This window comes from Macaca fascicularis, chromosome 2, assembly GCF_037993035.2.
Source record: "Macaca fascicularis isolate 582-1 chromosome 2, T2T-MFA8v1.1".
In the NCBI taxonomy this organism is placed as follows: Eukaryota; Metazoa; Chordata; class Mammalia; order Primates; family Cercopithecidae; genus Macaca; species Macaca fascicularis.
The window spans coordinates 161,331,878-161,354,529 of NC_088376.1; the positions used below are offsets into that span (position 1 = coordinate 161,331,878).

At 39.5% G+C, this 22,652-nt stretch overlaps 2 protein-coding genes across 14 annotated transcripts in view; both read right to left on the bottom strand.

Annotated features, from left to right (window-relative positions):
• Positions 1 to 16,398, bottom strand: part of SLC15A2 (solute carrier family 15 member 2) — a 52,708-nt gene extending 36,310 nt beyond the window's left edge. For 8 of the 11 annotated variants that reach the window (XR_012431652.1, XR_012431655.1, XR_012431654.1 and 5 more), the window contains exons 1-3: positions 16,172 to 16,398; positions 14,235 to 14,322; positions 12,904 to 13,045 (exon numbers count right to left, since the gene is read on the bottom strand). Coding sequence is in view for 4 of the 11 variants with exons in the window: in XM_074033333.1 (XP_073889434.1) it covers positions 12,904 to 13,045; positions 14,235 to 14,322; positions 16,172 to 16,303 (362 nt within the window). In the remaining 7 variants the exon portion in view is untranslated. Of the gene's footprint in view, positions 1 to 12,903; positions 13,046 to 14,234; positions 14,323 to 14,700; positions 14,892 to 16,171 lie in introns of those variants that run through there. The other 3 variants (XR_012431656.1, XM_005548008.5, XM_074033336.1) reach the window with 2 other exon arrangements.
• EAF2 (ELL associated factor 2) overlaps positions 16,189 to 22,652 on the bottom strand; it is a 59,660-nt gene continuing 53,196 nt past the window's right edge. The window contains exons 6-7 of one of the 3 annotated variants that reach the window (XM_045385500.2): positions 21,679 to 21,819; positions 16,311 to 16,445 (exon numbers count right to left, since the gene is read on the bottom strand). In XM_045385500.2, the coding sequence (XP_045241435.1) occupies positions 16,378 to 16,445; positions 21,679 to 21,819 (209 nt within the window). In that variant the 3' untranslated portion in view covers positions 16,311 to 16,377. Of the gene's footprint in view, positions 16,446 to 20,115; positions 21,820 to 22,652 lie in introns of those variants that run through there. The other 2 variants (XM_045385501.3, XM_015446368.4) reach the window with 2 other exon arrangements.

Genomic DNA, 22,652 nt, shown 5'->3' on the forward strand with positions numbered 1-22,652 from the left:
AACAGAAAAAAAATGCTAGCTATCATGAACCCCAAACAGATGATCTATCTTAGATCATCATAGAGGGGAAAAAAAGGAGTTTGAGCCAAAGTGATAAAGTCTGGGTAGTAAGATCAGTATCGAATTGATGGACTAAATCAGGGGTGTCCAATCTTTTGGCTTCCCTGGGCCACATTGGAAGATGTATTGTCTTGGGCCACACATAAAATACACCAACACTAACAATAGTTGGTGAGTTAAAAAAAAAAAAAATTATCATAATGTTTTAAGAAAGTTTACAAATTTGTATTGGGCCACATTCAAAGCTGTTCTGGGCTCCATGTGGCTTGCAGGCTGTAGGTTGGACAAGCTTGGACTAAATGAATGACAGAAGTATAAGTGGTTTAGGAGGAAAATAGGCAACCTTATAGATAAAAACAAAACAAAACAAAAAACAAAACAAAACAAAAAACAAATAAACCCTCATAGGAAATAGTTTAGATATGAAGGATATCAGAGAGGAAACTAACGGCAGGAAACTAATAGGAGGAGCAAGAAGTCAAGAGACCTGAAAATTCTGCATTTCAAATGAGATATTAGGGTCATTGTAATCCCAGCCACAGGACACAGAAATGCTTTAGGATGACTTCACTAATCCTTCAATTTTACAAATCAAGAAACTGAAATCCAGACAGGTCAAATGACATTTCTAAACAGTGACTTTTGGGCTAGTTGCAGTGGCTCACCCCTATAATCCCAGCACTTTGTGGGGCTGAGGTGGATGGATCACTTGAGGTCAAGAGCTCAAGATCAGCCTGGCCAACACGGTGAAAACTCACCTCCACTAAAAATACAAAAATTAGCCAGGCATGGTGGTGCGTGCCTATAATCCCAGCTACTTGGGAGGCTGAGATGGGCAGATCACTTGAACCCAGGAGGTGGAGGTTGCAGTGAGCCAAGATCCCACACCACTGCACTCCAGCTTGGGAGACAGAACGACACTCCATCTCAAAGAAATAAAAAAATAAATAAATTAAATAAATAAATAAAAATAAATAAACAGTGACTTTCTTTTATTGTAGAGATGAGGTCTTGCGATGCTGACCAGGCTGGTCTCAAACTCCTGGCCTCAAACAGTCCTCCTAACTCAGCCTCCCAAAGTGCTAGGATTACAGACATGAGCCACTACACCTGGCCCCAAAGTGACATTTTAATTAGTATTAGGGTTAGGTGTAGAGCTTCTATATTTAACTCATAACCCAGCATTCCTTTGCTTTTATCACAAACAAGTTAATGTGGAAAAAGGAAATGGAAGAGAAAGAAGTAATATATTTTATTTCACCATAAGAATATAAAAAGCCACAGCCATTTTTAGTAGGAGCTTAGGAACCGAGAAGAGGTATATACAGAGGTTGAGAGTGTGTAGTGATGGAAGAGGAAGAGACCTTGCATGAAGAAAAGAAGGTCAGTTCAGATCAGACAAAAAAGAGGAGAAAGGACATACTATGCAGACCCACTGGGAGAAAGAGAAAAGATAAGTGTGGAGAAGACATTCAAAAGCATAATAACTCCAAGATGGCCAAATAGGAACAGCTCCGGTTTGTAGCTCCCAGCATGGTCGATGCAGAAGATGGTGATTTCTGCATTTCCAACTAAGGTACGTGGTTCACCTAACTGGGACTGGTTGGACAGTGGGTGTAGCCCATGGAGAGTGAGCCAAAGCACGGTGGGGCATCGCCTCACCCAGGAAGCACAAGGGGCTGGGGGATTTCCCTTTTCTAGCCAAGGGAAGCCATGACAGACTGTACCTGGAAAATCGGGACACTCCCAACCAAATACTGTGCTTTTCCAATGATCTTAGCAAATGGCACACCAGGAGATTATATCCTGCGCCTGGCTCAGTGGGTCCCATGCTCACGGAGCCTTGCTCACTTCTAGTGCAGCAGTCTGAGGTTGACCCGCAAGGCAGCAGCCTAGCAGGGGGAGGGGGCATCTGCCATTGCTGAGGCTTGAGTAGGTAAACAAAGCAGCCAGGGAAGCTTGAACTGGATGGAGCCCACCACAGCTCTGCAAGGCCTGCTGCCTCCATAGACCCCACCTCTGGGGTCAGGGCATAGTGGAACAAAAGGCAGCAGAAACTTCTGCAGACCTAAACGTCCCTGTCTGACAGCTGTGAAGACAGCAGTGGTTCTCCCAGCATGATTTTTGAGCTCTGAGAAAGGACAGGCTGCCTCCTCAAGTGGGTCCCTGAAGCCCATGTAGCCTAACTGGGAGACATCTCTCAGTGGGGACTGACTGACACCTCATACAGGCAGGTGCCCCTCTGGACGAAGCTTACAGAGGAAGGATCAGGCAGCAATGTTTTCTGTTCTGCAATATTTGCTGTTCTGCAGCCTCCACTGGTGATACCTGGCAAACAGGGTCTGGAGTGGACCTCCAGCAAACTCCAACAGACCTGCAGCTGAGGGACCTGACTGTTAGAAGGAAAACTAACAAACAGAAAGAAATAGCATCAACATCAACAGAAAGTACATCCACACCAAAACCACATCTGTAGGTCACCAGCATCAAAGACCAAAGGTAGATAAAACCACAAAGATGGGGAGAAACTAGAGCAGAAAAGCTGAAAATTCTAAAAACCAGAGCACCTGTTCTCCTCTGAAGGATTGCAGCTCCTTGCCAACAATGGAACAAAGCTGGATGGAGAATGATTTTGATGAACTGACAGAAGTAGGCTTCAGAAGGTTGGTAATAATAAACTTCTCGAAGATAAAGGAGGATGTTTGAACCCATTACAAGGAAGCTAAAAAACTTGGAAAAGATTAGATGAATGGCTAACTAAAATAAACACTGTAGAGAAGACCTTAAATGACCTGATGGAGCTGAAAACCATGGCATGAGAACTATGTGATGCATGCACAAGCTTCAATAGCCAATTCAAACAAGTGGAAGAAAGGGTATCAGTGATTGAACATCAAACGAATGAAATAAAGCAAGAAGAGAAGTTTAAAGAAAAAAGAGTAAAAAGAAATGAACAAAGCCTCCAAGAATATAGGACTATGTGAAAACACCAAATCTACATTTGATTGGTGTACCTGAAAGTGACAGGGAGAATGGAACCAAGTTGGAAAACACTCTTCAAGATATTATCCAGGACAACTTCCCCAACCTAGCGAGGGAGGCCAACATTCAAATTCAGGAAATACAGAGAACACCGCAAAGATACTCCTTGAGAAGAACAACCCCGAGACACCTAATTGTCAGATTCACCAAAGTTAAAATGAAGGAAAAAATGTTAAGGGCAGCCAGAGAGAAATGTCAGGTTACCCACAAAGGCAAGCCCATCAGACTAACAGCAGATCTATTGGCCAGAAGAGAGTGGGGAATTAAACACTCTTAAAGAAAAGAATTTTCAACCCAGAATTTCATATCCAGCCAAACTAAGCTTCATAAGTGAAGGAGAAATAAAATCCTTTACAGACAAGCAAATGCTGAGAGATTTTGTCACTACCAGGCCTGCCTTACAAGAGCTCCTGAAGGTAGCACTAAATGTGGAAAGGAACAACCGGTACCAGCAACTGCAAAAACATGCCAAATTGTAAAGACCATCAATGCTAGAAAGAAACTGCATCAACTAACGGGCAAAGTAACCAGCTAACATCATAATGACAGGAACAAATTCACACATAACAATATTAACCTTAAATGTAAATGGGCTGAATGCCCCAATTAAAAGACACAGACTGGCAAATTGCATAAAGAATCAAGACCCATCAGTGTGCTGTATTCAGGAGACCCATCTCAAGTGCAGAGACACACATAGGCTAAAAATAAAGGGATGGAGGAAGATCTACCCAATCTACCAAGCAAATGGAAAGCAAAAAAAAGCAGGGGTTACAATCCTAGTCTCTGATAAAACAGACTTTAAACCAACAAAGATCAAAAGAGACATGGAAGGCCATTACATAATGGTAAAGGGATCAATTCAACAAGAAGACCTAGCTATCCTGAATATATATGCACCCACTACAGGAGCACCCAGATTAATAAAACAAGTCTTTAGAGACCTACAAAGAGACTTAGACTCCCACACAATAATAATGGAAGACTTTAACACCCCACTGTCAATATTAGACAGATCAATGAGACAGAAGGTTAACAAGGATATCCAGGACATGAACTCAGCTCTGCACCAAGTGGACCTAATAAACATCTACAGAACTCTCCACTCCAAATCAACAGAATATACATTCTTCTCAGCACCACATGGCACTTATTCCAAAAGTGACCACATAGTTGGAAGTAAAGCACTCCTCAGCAAATGTAAAAGAACAAAAATCACAACAAACTGTCTCTCAGACCATAGTGCAATCAAATTAGAACTCAGGATTAAGAAACACACTCAAAACCACATGACTACATGGAAACTGAACAACCTGCTTCTAAACGACTACTAGGTAAAAACGAAATGAAGGCAAAAATAAAGATGTTCTTTGAAACCAATGAGAACATTGGCTTTCAAATGTTGAAAGCCAAATTGACACAACATACCAGAATCTCTGGGACACATTTAAAGCAGTGTTTAGAGGTAAATTTATAGCACTAAATGCCCACAAGAGAAAGTAGGAAAGATCTAAAATTGACACCCTAACATCACCATTAAAAGAACTAGAGAAGCAAGAGCAAACAAATTCAAAAGTTAGCAGAAGGCAAGAAACAACTAAGATCAGAGCAGAACTCAAGGAGATAGAGACACAAAAACCCTTCAAAAAACCAATGAATCCAGGATTTTTGAAAAGATCAACAAAATCAATAGACTGCTAGCAAGACTAATAAAGAGAAAAGAGAGAAGAATCAAATCGACACAATAAAAAATGATAAAGGGGATATCACCACCGATCCCATAGAAATACAAACTACCATCAGATAATACTGTAAACACCTCTATGCAAATAAACTAGAAAATCTAGAAGAAATGGATAAATTCCTGGACACATACACCCTCCCAAGACTAAACCAGGAAGAAGTTGAATCTCTGAATAGATCAATAACAGGTTCTGAAATTGAGGCAATAATTAATAGCTTACAAACCAAAAAAAAAAAAAAAAAAAAGCCAGGACCAGACGGATTCACAGCCGAATTCTACCAGAGGTATAAAGAGGAACTGGTACCATTCCTTTTGAAACTATTCCAATCAATAGAAAAAGGGGGAATCCTCCCTAATTCATTATATAAGGCCAGCGTCATCTTGATAGCAAAGACTGGCAGAGACACAACAAAAAAAGAGAATTTTAGACCAGTATCCCTGGTGAACACCGATGTGGAAATCCTCAATAAAATACTGGCAAACCGAATCCAGCAGCATATCAAAAAGCTTATCCATCACAATCAAGTCGACTTCATCCCTGAGATGCAAGGCTGGTTCAACATATGCAAATCAATAAATGTAATCCAGCATATAAACAGAACCAATGACAAAAACCACATGATTATCTCAATAGATGCAGAAAAGGCCTTTCACAAAATTCCACAGCCCTTCATGCTAAAAACTCTCAATAAAGTAGGTATCGATGGAACATATCTCAAAATAATAAGAGCTACTTATGACAAACCTACAGCCAATATCATACTGAATGGGCAAAAACTGGAAGCATTCCCTTTGAAAACTGGCACAAGATAGGCATGCTCTCTTTCACCACTCCTATTCAACATATGTTGGAAGTTCTGGCCAGGACAATCAGGCAAGAGAAAGAAATAAAGGGTATCCAATTAGGAAAAGAGGAAATCACATTGTCCCTGTTTGCAGATGACATGATTGTATATTTAGAAAACCCCATTGTCTCAGCCCCAAATCTCCTCAAGCTGATAAGCAACCTCAGCAAAGTCTCAGGATACAAAATCAATGTGCAAAAATCACAAGCATTCCTATACACCAATAACGGACAGAGAGCCAAATCCTGAGTGAACTCCCATTCACAATTGCTACAAAGAGAATAAAAAACCTAGGAAACCAGCTTACAAGGGATGTAAAGGACCTCTTCAAGGAGAACACAAACTATTGCTCAATGAAATAAAAGAGGACACAAACCAATGGAAGAATACTCCATGCTCATGGATAGGAAGAATCAATATTGTGAAAATGGCCATACTGCCCAAGGTAATTCATAGATTCAATGCCATCCCCATCAAGCTACCAATGACTTTATTCAGAGAATTGGAAAAAACTACTTTAAAGTTCATATGGACACCAGAAAGACACCACATTGCCAAGACAATCCTGAGCTAAAAGAACAAAGCTGGAGGCATCACGCTATCTGACTTCAAACTATACTACAAGTCTACAGTAATCAAAACAGCATGGTACTGGTACCAAAACACATGTATAGACCAATGGAACAGAACAGAGGCCTCAGAAATAACACCACACATCTACAACCATCTGATCTTTGACAAACCTGACAAAAACAAGAAATGGGGAAAGGATTCCCTATTTAATACATGGTGCTGGGAAAACTGGCTAGCCCTAAGCAGAAAGCTGAAACTGGATCCCTTCCTTACACTTTATACAGAAATTAATTCAAGATGGATTGAAGACTTAAATGTTAGACCTAAAACCATAAAAACCCTAGAAGAAAACCTAGGCAATACCATTCAAGACATAGGCATGAGCAAGGACTTCATGACTAAAACACCAAAAGCAATGACCACAAAAGCCAAAATAGACAAATGGGATCTAATTAAACTAAAGAGCTTCTGCACAGCAAAAGAAACTACCATCAGAGTGAACAGGCAACCTACAGAATGGGAGAAAATTTTTGCAATCTTCTCATCTGACAAAGGGCTAATATCCAGAATCTACAAAGAACTTAAACAAATTTACAAGAAAAAAAACAAACAACACCATGAAAAAGTGGGCAAAGTGTATGAACAGATACTTCTCAAAAGAAGACATTTCAGCAGCCGACAGACACGTGAAAAAAGGGTCATCATCACTGGTCATCAGAGAAATGCAAATCAAAACCACAATGAGATACTATCTCACACCAGTTAGAATGGCAATCATTAAAAAGGCAGGAGACAACAGATGATGGAGAGGATGTGCAGAAATAGGAATGCTTTTACACTGTTGGTGGGAGTGTAAACCAATTCAACTATTGTGGAAAACAGGGATCTAGAACTAGAAATATCATTTGACCCCGTCATCCCATTACCGGGTATATACCCAAAGTATTATAAATCATGCTACTATAAAGACACATGCACATGTATGTTTATTGCAGCACTATTCACAATAGCAAAGACTTGGAACCAACCCAAATGTCCATCAATGATAGACTGGATTAAGAAAATGTGGTACATATACACCATGGAATACTATGCAATCATAAGAAAGGATGAGTTCATGTCCTTTGCAGGGACATGGATGAAGCTGGAAACCATCATTCTGAGCAAACTATCACAAGAACAAAAAACCAAACACCGTATGTTCTCACTCATAGGTGGGATCTGAATAATGAGAACACATGGACACAGGGCGGGGAACATCACACATGGGGGCTTGTCGTAGGGTGTGGGGGCCAGGGGAGGGATAGCATTAGGAGAAATACTAATGTAAGTGGTGAGTTCGTGGGTGCAACAAACCAATATGGCACATGTATACTTATGTAACAAACCTGCACGTTGTGCACATGTACCCTAGAACTTAAAGTATAATAAAAAATTAAAATTAAATTAAAATTTTTTATAAAAGCATGATAAACACCTTTAAGAGAGTGGTTCTAAGTGATTGCCCAGGTCAAAAATCAAAACCGATGAGCCTGGGTAATAGCATATAAAATCTAGGAACTATGACTAAAAGTGTTTTCCTTTCTTAAAACCAACGTGACACTACAAATAGCATCCTTGAGAAACCAATATGCATGTCTAATAATTTTTGTTTTCCCACTGTGTACCTATTGATTAGTCTTTCCTGTGTGTAGCTCTGAAGGAAGAATCACTTCTTTCCTGGCATAGGGAGTTCCTTAAACAAGAGTCAGGGACTCTGGATGCCCATTTCCTCTTAACAAATCTATTATTCTGGGATAGCAGAGAGAGGAAAGATTTTTAATAGAAGTTGTTTACTAAATTCAGGAAATTGCACTTCAGGGTTTGAACAATCTTTCTAATGTTATAGAAGGCTTTTCACCCTCAAGGTAACACCTGAATAAAAGTAAACACACCACACACACACACACACACGCACACACACAAACACATACTCAGGCAGAGAAACATATGAGAGGTGGGGAAGAACTTAACGGTTTGAAACAAAAATCTATCCATTTTCCTCTGGCAAATGAAGAAAATAGGCTACAGGTTCAAATTAGAGAAGATAGTAAAGGAAGAGTCTTGTCTTTTTTCTGATTTTCCAACTTAAGGAAGGGTAGTTTTAAGTACTTACTCTCTTTTGTTGCTGTTATCATCTGTTTGTATATGTTAACACGCACACATGCACACGCACACACACACAAATATGACTACAGGAGAACAAGTTATCCACGTTTTCTCAAACTACTCCCTTTGTGAAAGAGATACCAATCACCCCCAAGTTTTCTTATTTAAAAAGCAACCACAGGCCGGGCGCGGTGGCTCACGCCTGTAATCCCAGCACTTTGGGAGGTCGAGGCAGGCAGATCACGAGGTCAGGAGATCGAGACCATCCTGGCTAACTCGGTGAAACCCTGTCTCTACTGAAAATACAAAAAAATTAGCCGGGCATGGTGGCCAGCACCTGTAGTCCCAGCTACTTGGGAGGCTGAGGCAGGAGAATGGTGTGAATCCGGGAGGCAGAGCTTGCAGTGAGTGGACGCGCTACTGCACTCCAGCCTGGGAGACAGAGTGAGACTCTGTCTCAAAAAATAAATAAATAAAAAATAAAAATAAAAAGCAACTACAATACCCACAATAAAATAAAAGTAACCTTCATGCCTGTCTACATCTACCTGCAGTAAGTGGCTACATTTGAGGGTCAGAGGGTGAATAAATTTATGAATTCAAAGAGTTACTGTGGGCCTGCTACGTGCTAGGCACTATTCTACGTGCTCTCGCATAAAAATATAAATCACAGCTGGGCACAGTGGCTCACAATTGTAATCCCAGCAATTTGGAAGAGGGAGGTGGGTGGACCACTTGAGGTCAAGAGTTCGAGACCAGCCTAGCCAACATGGTGAAATCTCATCTCTATTGAAAATACGAAAATTAGCCAGGCATGGTGGCACATGCATATAATCCCAGCTACTCAGGAGGCTGAGGCAGGAGAATCGCTTGGACCTGGGAGGCAGAGGTTGCAGTGAGCCGAGATTGCATCACTGCACTCCAGCCTGGGCGACAGAGTGTGACTTTGTCTCAATGACAAAAAAAATATATATTATATATATACTTAAATATTATATACTTATATATTATACACATTATATATGTTTATATAATATATAAATGGGGTGGGTGGGGAAAAATATATATAAATGACTTTGTCCTTTAGGTGTTTGAAAGAAGATATCAGATTCATATATAAATAATTAAATAACTATAATAAGATAGAGTTTAGTAAATGTCATATAAGGGTGAGAAAACAAAGAATTCAAAAAACACTAGATTACTTCTGGCTATAGTAAAAGATGAGGGGGCAGAGAATACTACATAGCATAGGTGGTATTTCAGTGAGCCTTAAAGGGTTTGGACATGAAAGGATGGAGAAGAAGGGGTTTCCATGAAGCAGAAACAATGCAAGCAGACATGAAAAAGAGATCTCATTGGATATGATTACAGAAATATTAGTATTAAATTTTCCTCTAGTGGCCACTCTTGAAAGGAGATAAGTATGACAATAAGCACAGAAAAGTCAGTTGGAGTGAGATTAGTAGACAGTGATTTAATAGTCACCAGAAATTGCTGAGCAGAGTAGTAATATGATCAGAATTTCTTTTAGGAAGATCAATTTGGCAGTAGCGTATATGCTCAATTGTAGGAAAAAGAGATCGGAAGCAGTAAAAACATTTTAGATGTCCATTTTCATATCTCAATTTAAAGACATTGAGACAATGAAGACCAAAACTGGGTGATGGCAACTAATGCAGTGGATTTTGTGCTGAAAAAAGGATAAATGTGAGAGAGATTGTGGCAAACAGAATTGCTAGAATTTGATAACTGATTGAATGTAGGACTGTAGGGAAGCCAGAACAAAGAACAGATCTGGGGAGTTAGGACAATCCAGGAGGTGAATGCCAATATGTAATTCACTGGAATTTGAGGAGCCATCTGCATATAGCTAATATCAACACCACAGAATTTGCTAAGGAAGAATCTAGAGAAAGAGAAGAGGGTAAAAGTTATAACCTGGGAAAATGCTTATACTCAGGAAAGAGTGAAGTAAACAAGAGGCAAAAGAGAAGCCAGATAAATAAGAAAAGATACAAGAGGACGAGAGTAAGAAAAATATACTGTAGAGAAGGCCAGGGAGTTTCATAGAAATGATAAACAGGCTGAAATGTTAATAACAAGTTCAAAATGAGTAAGAATTTAGAAAAGACCACTGGAATTTGTTAATGAATAAATCCTTACCAGTGATCTTAGGGAGTAATTTCAATAGGAAAAAAGATGATTTATAGTATACCTTATTGTACTACAATATGCTCTGTATTAAAGCTATTTGCATATGAACAATATGAATTAGATAGTACGTGTAATTCACCTCTTCATCCTCCATGGTTCCTTGGACAAATAGAAAGTGCTCAATAAACATTTATTGAATTAAATTGGGTCAAATCAAGTTAAATTGAATTGGATTATATTGCATTACATTATATTACTCTACCATAAGAAGTGATAATGAAGAGTGAGAAAGGCAACACACACAGAGGATTATTTTTATAACATGGGGTTAATGGTAATAAGAGAAAAATGATAGGAAAAGAAGAGTCAAGATGAGTTTTGTTCATTTAAAACTATTAGAGATTTGCACCTGCTTCTGGTTGCAGGAAAAGACTCTGGTTCTTTGGGAGAATTTGAAGGCGAGAGAGGGGAATAGTGAGGGTACAGAGACCCTAGGGAGAGTGATCTAGGTGATGGTGATACATATATAAAAACTGATCAAGGTGGTACAGTTAAGGCTTCTGAATTTGTGTACTTTATGTAAGTTATACCCCAATAAAAATAAATTAAAAACAATAATAAATACATCAAGAAGGATTGACTTGAGGGCACAAGTGGAGGTTCTTAAATTTTCTCTGAATTAACCAGGAAACAATTGCTCATCAAATCCTGTAACTGTGCTTCTTCAATCTTAAAGGAAATTATTTTTAAAATAAATAAAAGTGGTATGTCATGTATATGAATCTTTCTTCTACAACTGAATAAATAGACTATGGATTGCACTTTTTATTCTGCAAGTAGTGCCAATCTCATATCTAGATAACGTTGGTGACTACTACTACATATGTAGCAAATGTAGATCTCAGCTACTCACCCACCATTCCTCTCCCAAGTCAAGAAACTGTTCAGTACTGTGTTACGTCTATAGATATATATTAGGTGCTGATTAAACACTTTTAGAATAATGAACATATATAGGCCAAAGTAAGCTATAAACCACTGTTTACTAAAGAGAATTCCTTGGAACACTAGGTCCACAAAATATCCAGAAAAAATATTCCATAGTCACATTAGTTTGGGAAACACTACATACTACAACCTTCTGCGGAGATTTTATAGTTCATATTAGCATATTTAAGGCTATAAGAAGTCATGCAGTAAGGGAACATTTTTAGCTTTGCTCAGCCTAACAGTTTCCAAACTTGTTTGACCACAAGAGCTTTATTTTCCCTCATAACTCATTATATTTTATAGTTTTCAACAGAATGCCCTTTGAGAAATGCTCTTTTAGACAAATGACAGGTCCATAGAAAATAATTGAGCAGTGGATATCCACAATCCATTTCTAGCTTATCAGGATAATGTTATAGGGGACAACTATAACATTATACCATGTTGTATCTCTTTTAAGGGACTTAAAAGATACTGAACTGAATGAACCAATAGTCTAACTCATGAAAATATTAGATTCGTAGGAAGGAAACTACAAAAAGATGTTAAAGAAGAGAAATAGATGGCAAAAGAGCTGAAAAGAGACACTCATAAAGATCCTAAAGGACATGGGATGACTCAATCTGGAGAAGAGATGGGAGAAAGTATCAAATAACCACATTAAAAGCATCTAAAATTCGATTTTTTTTTTTTTTTTTTTTTTGAGACAGAGTCTTCTTCTGTTGCCCAGGCTGGAGTGCAGTGGCGCGATCTTGGCTCGCTGCAACCTCTGCCTCCCAGGTTCAAGCAATTTTCCTGCCTCAGTCTCCCAAGTAGCTGGGATTACAGGCGCCCTCCATCATGCCTGGCTAATTTTTGTCTTTTTAGTAGAGACAGGGTTTCACCATGTTAGCCAGGCTAGTCTCAAACTCCTGACCTCAGGCAATCTGCCTGCCTCGGCCTCCCAAAGTGCCGGGATTACACGCATGAGCCACCGCAGCCAGCTAAAATTAGAAATTTGCTGGTGGATAGTACTTTCTATCTCCACCAAGATTAGAAGAAGATTTAATATTAAACTATGGAATGGAAGGTTAAAATTAGTTTTAAGGAACAAAAGATACCGCAACTGAAGAGGATGTAAACACATTGGAAAAACTGATAATGAAAAGAATAGCCTTTCCTTATTGCCACAGAGATTCTTTTCTTTTTTTTTTTTTTTAATTTCCCACACTACACAGATGTACAGAGATTCTTATTTTTCACGCATGACATAGGTATGTTCTTGCTCAGAAGCAACAGGTTAGAAGTGATAGCCTTCTGCACAATCTGTGAAACTTGTAGGGATGTGACCTCCCATTTCCTTACTTGAATTTTCCCAACCATGAGTCAGCAATGGCTGCTCCCAGGATGGGAGTAAAATAACAGAGGCTGCTGAAGGCATGGTATATAGATGTGGAGGTATCTTCATTCCAGTGCAGGAAATACAGGAAATACAGGATCAGCACAGCTGTAGTGGGGAAAAAAAGGGGTGTGGGGAGAAAAAACAAGACAGATGCATTAAAGTGACTTTTTTTTTTGAGATGGAATCTCACTCTGTCGCCCAGGCTGGAGTGCAGTGGCGCGATCTCGGCTCACTGCAAGCGCTGTCTCCCGGGTTCATGCCATTCTCCTGCCTCAGCCTCCGGAGTAGCTGGGACTACAGGCGCCCGCCACAACGCCCGGCTAGTTTTTTGTATTCTTTTTAGTAGAGACGGGGTTTCACCGTGTTAGCCAGGATGGTCTCAATCTCCTGACCTCATGATCTGCCTGCCTCGGCCTCCCAAAGTGCTGGGATTACAGGAGTAAGCTACCGCGCCCGGCCTAAAGCGATTTATGGAAAAAAAAAATATTTAATCTCTGGTCTTTATAAGGTGATTTTGGCCTTCAGTACTCCCATCAGTGGCATGACTGAGAAGTGACTGCCAGGCAGTAGAAGCAGGGCCCCATGGGAGTTGTGGGAGTGAATGGGACTATGTTGAACGTACAAATATAATACTCCTCCCTTCAGTCTATGTGCACCTCTAGCATCATTTAGGCCAACCATGAACATAACATGGTGCTTCCAATATCCCTTCGTTCTCCTCTCCTTCCCAGCAACAAGATGATGAGAGCTCTCATCTGAATTCCATTCTTCATACCTGTTCCTCAGGTATGAGCTCTTAGCCAAGAGCTGTTAGCTCATACCTGAGGAACAGGTATGGAAAAATGTAACTCAGATAATGAGAGCTTCCCCACTTTTTTTTTTTTTTTCAGAGATGGGTTCTTGCTATGTTGCCCAGGCTGGAGTGCAGTGGCCATTCACTGGCACAATTACAGGTGCCCGATAACCTTGAACTCCTGGGCCCAAGCAATCCTCCTGCTTCAGCCTCCCAAGTAGTTGGGGCTACAGGCACATGCCATCATGTCCAGCTCTACCCACTTACATTCTCACAGTCTGTGTTCTGGTTTCTCTCAGGCCTTTCTGATCTTGGCCTATATATTAGGTGAAATCCTATGAGAGATTTATTGGAAGTCTTGGCCAAAGTAAAGGATCGATTTGGACCAAGGCAGAAAGAGTGGACTAGGGAAATAAGTGCATATAAAGAGACCAGGCTGTCACAAACATGGGGTGAGGGTGAGTGGGAGACAGTAGGTAGGACTCTTGGACACAAAATTACCTTTCATTCCATAATAGGAAAAGCGCTCGCAGAATTCATTCACCACAATGAAGGCAATGCTCAGTGGATAGTTGGAGCCACAGATTTTCTATTCAACAAGAAAGCAACGATTCAAGCATGAGCTGTTTTCCCCTGTTTCAACAATTAGATTTCTTCACAACTGAAAAATTCATTTATTTCAAATTGTCATGGTAGGTAATGGATCAATGGTCTCTAGTCTTCATGACACACCTATTATAACACTAAAAGTGCTTATGTTACTGATTTAGAAATAATAGAAGCTAATCTGAATATTATTTTGTTTCTTGTTTATTTTACATGGACTTGCTCAAATATTCCTTGATCCTAGACATCAGGACCTGCTCATCTTCCCACAACTACTAAATGAAAAGCCTAGGGCTCTGGGGCAGAAGAATGGTCATATTTACTTCCTAGGAACAGAATAAAGAGATAGCCTATGGAATACCTGATATCCAAGCAGTGAGATTCAGATGTCAGTCTCTGCTTAGCTCCACTCTGGGGACTGACCCCTCTTGTCCCCAGCTGTTCTGTTTGCCATGCTGGGAGGAATCCTGGCAATATGATAGCTTCTACTTCAGAGGCTGCTGGAGTCAGGCACAGAGCCCAACATGGAGGGCAGAGATTCCTAAGGGTAAGCTAATTGATCATCTTGACTTTAGGCAGAGTTCTTAAATCCTGTAAAATTAAATGTCTACTCTTCCTACTAAAGAGATTCTATAACATTTTCATGATAATCCTACTGGACATTAAGAGAATTATGTTTTTTCACGTAAATATATCAGTCAGACTATAAGGAATGTTATGTTTTATTTTAATTCCCTATCTATTACAATAGACCAACTAACATGAGAAGAGACATAGAGGTATCTGTCCTCGGTACTGTCAAATCTTATAAGATTTATATTGCCTCATTTCGTGAGAAATATATACATCTTCATAAGTAGCCCTAAATTCTTTGGGACCAGAAGAGATATCATTAACTAAAAAAAATAGGCAAAATAATAAAGTAATGTATTATTCTTTCAACCCTAGGGATATATATAAACGACTCTCCTAAATATTAATATATTTTAATGTTTTAAAATAACTTGTTTGAAACATACAGTGAACTGGGCTTCTTACCTTTGCAGCTCACAGCTTGAGAATTATGCAATCTGGAGTTTAGCTGACACACTGTCACTAGTTAGGCAACACTGCCACTGGCTATGTTAACATACTGATACTGGCATTGTCACTACACCTGTCTCAAATCCTCTGTTCTGTTATTCTGAAGAAATGAGAATAACATCACCTTTTGGCCCACAGTAAGAACTCAGTAAATTTTGGCTATCATTACTATATCCTCCCCACTTACAGAATTTTAATGTAAGAATTGACTGAGATGATGAGTTTAGAAGTGCTTTAGCAAGTTTATAAATGCAAAACATTGCTATTACTTCTCTGTTTTTCTGCCCTATCTCCCACAATAAACTGGGAACACATAGTAACAGAGATTGGATCTATTCTGAAACTTCCATTAGTGTTCAACAGAAGGCTCTGCACATAGGGAGAACTAATAGCAGAGTTTTTATATTGGTAAAGAAAGAACAATCACACATAGTTCTCCAGACAAGAATGCTTGCCAAGTTTCCCTGGACATTCAAATTGCTTTTTTCCCCCAGGGAAACAGAATATGCAATGAAATTCATCAAGTCCCTGGATCCCAACTGAAGAAATTTGACTACCTCTTCCTGCTGCTTTGTCTTCTTATGTAAAGGAAGCTTCTGTTTAGATTTGGTTTCAGGTGAATTCTAAATCCAAGAGAGAATCATTTTAATACCCTAATACAGCTCAGCTTGAAGCTCCGGAGCCCAAGGAAGAGAGCCAAAAGAGGGAGGCCATTCCTGTCAGAGGCAGGATTGAATCTAAGGACTCACCGGAGATGGCTTCTTTGGAGGGCTGGGAGGTCGAGGTGGTACGTCTTCAATGGAGACAGGTGAAAAAAGAGTTTCCTTGGACTCATTTTTCTGGAAAGGATTCATGGCTGGCTCCTTTCTCTCCTCAAGCATTTGGCTTTAGTAGGCAGTTAGGACAGCTGCCAGCCTACTCTGAAAAGGAGGACTGGGAGGGGGAGCTGGTGGCTTCAGCAACTGAGTTTAACTCTGTGGGTGTCAGCTTCAATCGCTTCCTGATCCAGAGCAAAGCAGGAAGCTATAGTTAAAAAGAATGTGTAAAAGTACAGCACAGCAAAGTGAAAACATGCCAAAGATGGAATGAAACAATGCTAGAGAACTGATTAGAAAATCTATGTTTAAGAAATATTATCTTTGCAAAGGAGTACAAGATAGTTAAGAACACAACGCCTCAAGCACAGATTGAAAAACTGATATCAAGATCGGGCACGGTGGTTCACGCCTGTAATCCCAGCACTTTGGAAGGCCCAGGCAGGCGGATCATTTTAGGTCAGGAATTCAAGACTAGCCTGGCCAATATGGTGAAACCCCGTCTCTACTAAAAATACAAAAAAACCATTAGCCGGGCGTGGTGGCAGGCGCCTGTAATCCCAGCTACTCCGGAGGCTGAGGCCGGAGGATCACTTGAACCCAGGAGGCGGAGGTTGCAGTGAGCCGAGATCGCACCATTGCACTCCAGTCTGGGCAACAAGAGTGAGACTCCATTTCAAAAAAAAGAAAAAAAAAAAAAAAAGAAAGAAAAACTGATTTCAGGGTAACAATAGCTGTAATTTATTGAATATCTACTATTGAAAGGTTAATATATATGAATTACATATATGTTGTATGTCTATATAACATGTATATTTATCCTAATTCATATTACTATCTCCATTTTACAGAAAGTAATGTTCCCAGAGGTTAAGGAATTTGTTCAAAGTACCTGTCCAGTAAGTGGCAGATCTGTAATTTTCACTATGCCATGACAGCTGGAAAAAGTGGAGTTAGTATCAGTCATTATTCAGGTATGGAGGTTACATAAATGGAATGTAGGAATGCAGAGGATTAAAATGAATTGAAGAAGGAAAGCCATCATAAAACAATTTGGGAGATAAGAAAGATGGTGAGTTTTGGCTGGGTATGGTGGCTCATACCTGTAATCCCAGCACTTTGGGAGGCTGAGGTGGGTGGATCACAAGGTCATGAGTTCAAGATTAGCCTGGCCAACATAGTGAAACCCCATCTCTACTAAAAATACAAAAATTAGCTGGGTGTGGTGGCACACGCTTGTAGTCCCAGCTACTCCGGAGGCTGAGGCAGGAGAATCGCTTGAACCCAGGAGGCAGAGGTTGCAGTGAGCCGAGACCCCACCACCGCACTCCAGCCTGGGTGACAGAGTGAGACTCGAAAGAAAAGAAAAGAAGGAAGGAAGGAAGGAAGACAAGTTAAGAAAAGAAAAGAGAAGAAAAGAAAGGAAGGTGACCTTTGTTTTCAGCATCATAAAACTTCAGCTAGAAATAGCCTATAAGCAATTAAAGAGGCGGGGCTAAAGAAAATGAGAGAAAAGGATTGGTGATATACATTTGGGAACCATTTTTCTTCTTTGCTAAAGTCATTCCTTGCATTTTCATTTTCTCACTTCAAGATTGATCTATTCTTTCATTTAATAAATAAAATTTAATTTGAGCAAAAATTGTGAACCAGTTATTTTCTAGGTACTGTTGTGAACACCATTTTCCTTAATTATATATTTAGTCCTTATCAGAAGAGGAACAAAAACAAACATGATAATGCTAGGTTCATTTTATGCCGTGTTATTTTTGTTAAGCCAAAGAAGTAAAAGAATAACAAAAGAGCATGGTGCCCCTCTAGCTGTTTGTCAAACAAAAAGGGAAAAGAAAGACTAGAGAGCTATAAAAGAAATAAGAAAAATTGAAGACTAAATAAACAAGGTCAGGCAACATCAGAATGAATTATTGTATTTGAAAATACAAGACAGAAAACCTATAACTATATCCCTCACAAAATTTTTACATTAACTATTTGAATAATTTATTGACAAATAGGGCCAGGATAAATTCTATCTTTTCCTCTCTAAACTTTAACTCAGACTTTGACCATATCTTCTCAGCTTCTATTACACTCCTCATTTCTACTGTCTCCCACCAACCTTTACCCAAAGAAGAGTCCAGCTTCATTTCTGACTGTGGCATTAATGATTAAGCTATAGTTATTCTTTCAGGAGCACTGCCATTTCTGACTTGGTTTGGTTAATGACTTTGGATGCAAAATAAATGGTCAGAAGTTACTAGTCAAGTTAACTAGCAAAGGCACAGATGCCTTGAAGATCCTCTTATGTCATTGGCTTTCCTTGATCTGGCAGAGTAGATTGAATAGCACCTGTATGCAACGTATCAATTTATTTGTGCTCATAGGTATACCAAATACTAAACTTTGGAGTATTGACAGTGGTTTTCTGACACTCCTTTGTTTAGAGAAAATTCTTCTTTTGATTATGGCAATACAATGATAGTATTCACAGAGTCAGATAATATCAGAGATGGAAGGAATCTTAATCTTGTCCTGTGTAAGTGAAACTTCCCTGAGGATAAGAATCATTTTCCCTTGGAAATTCTAATTCAGTAGATCTCGGTAGGGATCTAAGAATGTTTGTTTTCAACGAGCACCTCTAGCAATTCTTATGCTAGGAATTTGGGAAACACTGGTCTTAAATTCTCTCCTATTCTAGCCTGAAGGATATTTCAGAGGAACTCAGAAGGGACAAAGCAAGGACTGGAATTCTAGGCTCCCAAGGCATAATCTTGAGCCATTTATGTAATACTAAGATGGCTCTTATATCCTATTATTTTGCTAACATCAGATAGAAGGAGAAAGGGAAAAGATAAAAGAGAAAGCACCTCCCAGACAGAAATGAGCACCAACTATTCTGAGACAAACAACAATAAAAGTGAAAGAATCTAAGTATCAGTGATGAGTAAAGAATATTTGTGTCCTTAGTGATTACAACATCAGAAAACACTTACTATGACATATGATAAAGTTTTACAGTTATATATACATAAAAGTAGACTGCTGCTCTAAGTTAATAGAATCTAATATAGTCAGAGAGAAGAGGAAAATATGAAATTAAAAGGGAACATATATTTAACACGTTCTCTAAATTAAAATACACAAAAATAAATTGTATCAAACATCAGTCACAAAGAAATAGAAAAGGGAAATTTAAGGAATACATTTATATATTTATTTATATAAATAGATTTAGGAATAAATCTAACAAAAGATCTTCTAGAACTCAATATTAAAAATTATAAAATTTGACTGAAAGAAATTGAAGAAGATCTAAATAAATGGAAACATACCATGCTTATGATTTGGAAAGCTCATATTATAAAGATGTCAACATTTCTCAAAACATTCTACAGTTCTAAAACAAAATTCCAGCAGGTTTTGTGAGTATAGAAATTGACAAGTTGACTTTTTAAAGTCAACTTGGAAGTGCAAAGAGCCAAGGATAGCAAAGTCAATCTTAAAGAATAACGGTGTAGGATTGAATTACCCAATCTAAGACCTATTTTAAAGCTATAGTTGTTATATCAGAGTGGAAGTGACACAGATACATAGGGCAACCAATGAACACAGAGTTCAGAAAATGACTCACACACATACTGTTTATAACAAAGATGATGCTGCAATACAATGTAGGAAATGAGGATCATTTCAATAAATAAACACCATTTGAATATCCACATCCCCCAAATTATTTTGACCCTTATTTTACAACATACACAAAAATAATTTCTATATAGATTGCCTATCTAAATGTTCAAGTAAAAAAAAAAAGTCTTTAGAGGAAAACATAAGAGAACATCTTTATGACTGTGGAGTAAGTCAGCATTTCTTTTGTTTCTTTTTCTTTTCTTTTCTTTTTTTTTTTTTTTCTGAGACGGAGTCTCTGCTCTGTCGCCCAGGCTGGAATGCAGTGGCACGATCTCACTGCAACCTTTACCTCCCGGATTCAAGCAGTTCTTTCTCCTGCCTCAGCCTCCTGAGTGTCAGGCCTCTGAGCCCAAGTCAAGCCATCGCATCCCCTGTGACTTGCCTGTATATGCCCAGATGGCCTGAAGTAACTGAAGAATCACAAAAGTGAAAATGCCCTGCCCCGCCTTAACTGATGACATTCCACCACAAAAGAAGTGAAAATGGCTGGACCTGGCCTTAAGTGATGACATTATCTTGTGCCTGGCTCATCCTGGCTCAAAAAGCTCCCCCACTGAGCACCTTGTGACCCCCACTCCTGCCCGCCAGAGAACCCCCCTTTGGCTGGAATTTTCCTTTACCTACCCAAATCCTATAAAACGGCCCCACCCTTATCTCCCTTCGCTGACTCTCTTTTCAGACTCAGCCCGCCTGCACCCAGGTGAAATAAACAGCCATGTTGCTCACACAAAGCCTGTTTGGTGGTCTCTTCACACGGACGCGCATGACACTGAGTAGCTGAGATTACAGGCACGCACCACCACGCCCGGCTAATTTTTGTATTTTTAGTAGAGACAGGGTTTCAACACGTTGCTCAGGCTGGTCTCGAACTCCTGACCTCATGATCCGCCTACCTTGGCCTCCCAAAGTGCTGGGATTACAGGCGTGAGCCACAACACCTGGCCAGCATTTCTTAAAAAAGATATAAAATATGGGGCATAAAAGAAAAAAAATGATATGTTGGACAATATTAAAATTAAGAACTTTTGTTGTTCAAATTGTCAAAAGACAATTTACAAAGAAGAAGAAAATATTTGTGTTACCTGTATCTGTCAAAGGATTTGTGCCCAGATTATATAAGTAACTGCAGAAAGCAATAACAAAACGATTAATAAGTAAATGGAAAAATATTCAAAAGATCTGAACAGCCGACATGGTGGCTCACACCTGTAATCTCAGCAGTTTGGGAGGCTGAGAAGGGTGGATCACCTGAGGTCAGGAGTTTGAGACCAGCGTGGCCAAACATGGTGAAACCCCATCTCTACTAAAAATACAAAAAATTAGCTGGGTGTGGTGGCGGGTGCCTGTAATTCCAGCTACTTGAGAGACTGAGGCAAGAAAATTGCCTGAACCTGGGAGGTGGAGGTCGCAGTGAGCTGAGATCGCGCCACTGCACTCCAGCCTGGGCGATAGAGCAAGACTCTTTCTCAAAAGAAAAAAAAAAAGATTTGAACAGATATTTTACAAAAAGAATACCCAAGTAGCCAATAAATCTGTGAACAGGTTATCAACTGTATGGAGGTAAATATAGTTCATTTAGCTAGTCCTATGTTGATGCATACTCAGGTTTAGTCTTGGGAAAGGAAAATATCTTGGGCCTCTTCAAGCTGGGAATCACTCAGGGCAAATCTGCCTCCCAGTCTATTCAGTCATCCCTCTGCTCACAGAGGCGGATGCTGCAGATTCTGATTGCCTCCTTTGGAAAGACTTACCAGAAACTCGAATGCAACCATCTGTCTCACCTTCCTGTGACCTGGAAGCGCCCAGTGGGGGCCTTTGCTTCGAGTTGTCTCCACCTTTCTGGACGGAACTAATGTATTTCTTACATATATTGATTGGTGTCTCATATCTCCCTAAAATGTAAAAAACCAAGCTATGCCCCAACCACCTTGGGCACAAGTCGTCAGAACTTCCTGAGGCTGGGTCACCGGCTAGTCCTCAGTCTTGGTAAAATAAACTTTCCAAATTAACTGAGACTGCCGGACCTGTAATCCCAGTGCTTTGGGAGGCTGAGGCGGGAGGATCACTCGAGGTCAGCAGTTTGAGACCAACTTGACCAACATGGTGAAACCCCATCTCTACTGAAAATACAAAAACTAGTCAGGCGTGGTGGCCAGCGCCTGTAATCCCAGCTACTCTGGAGGCTGAGGCAGGAGAATAGCTTGAACCCGGGAGGTGGAGCTTGCAGTGAGCCGAGGCCCCACCTTTGCATTCCAGCCTGGGCAACAAGAGCGAAACTCCGTCTCAAATAAATACATAAATAAATTAATTAATTAACTGAGACCTGTCTCAAATTTTCAGTGTTCACAGTCTTTTTCTATCATAAGTAATACTGCAATAATAACATTGCACAGAAGTTAAATATATCTGTAGGGTAAATTTCCAGAAGTGAGACTGCCGAGCCAAAATATATGCTTTTATAATTTTTGGAACTGCCTATTCATTTTCTTTGCCCATTTTTCTAGAGTTGTTTGTCCCCTTCTTGTAAATTTGTAACATCAATTTAAACATTATTGATATTAATGTTCTGCCATCCTCTATATTGCAGTATTTTTCCTATTGATTTTATTTATGGACTTTTAAAATTAAATGTAACTTGAAGTAAAATGCACAAATCTTAAGTGTACAGCTCTGTTAATTTTTATATGTGTGTAACTCACACAAGCACTACCTAGATAATGTTAAA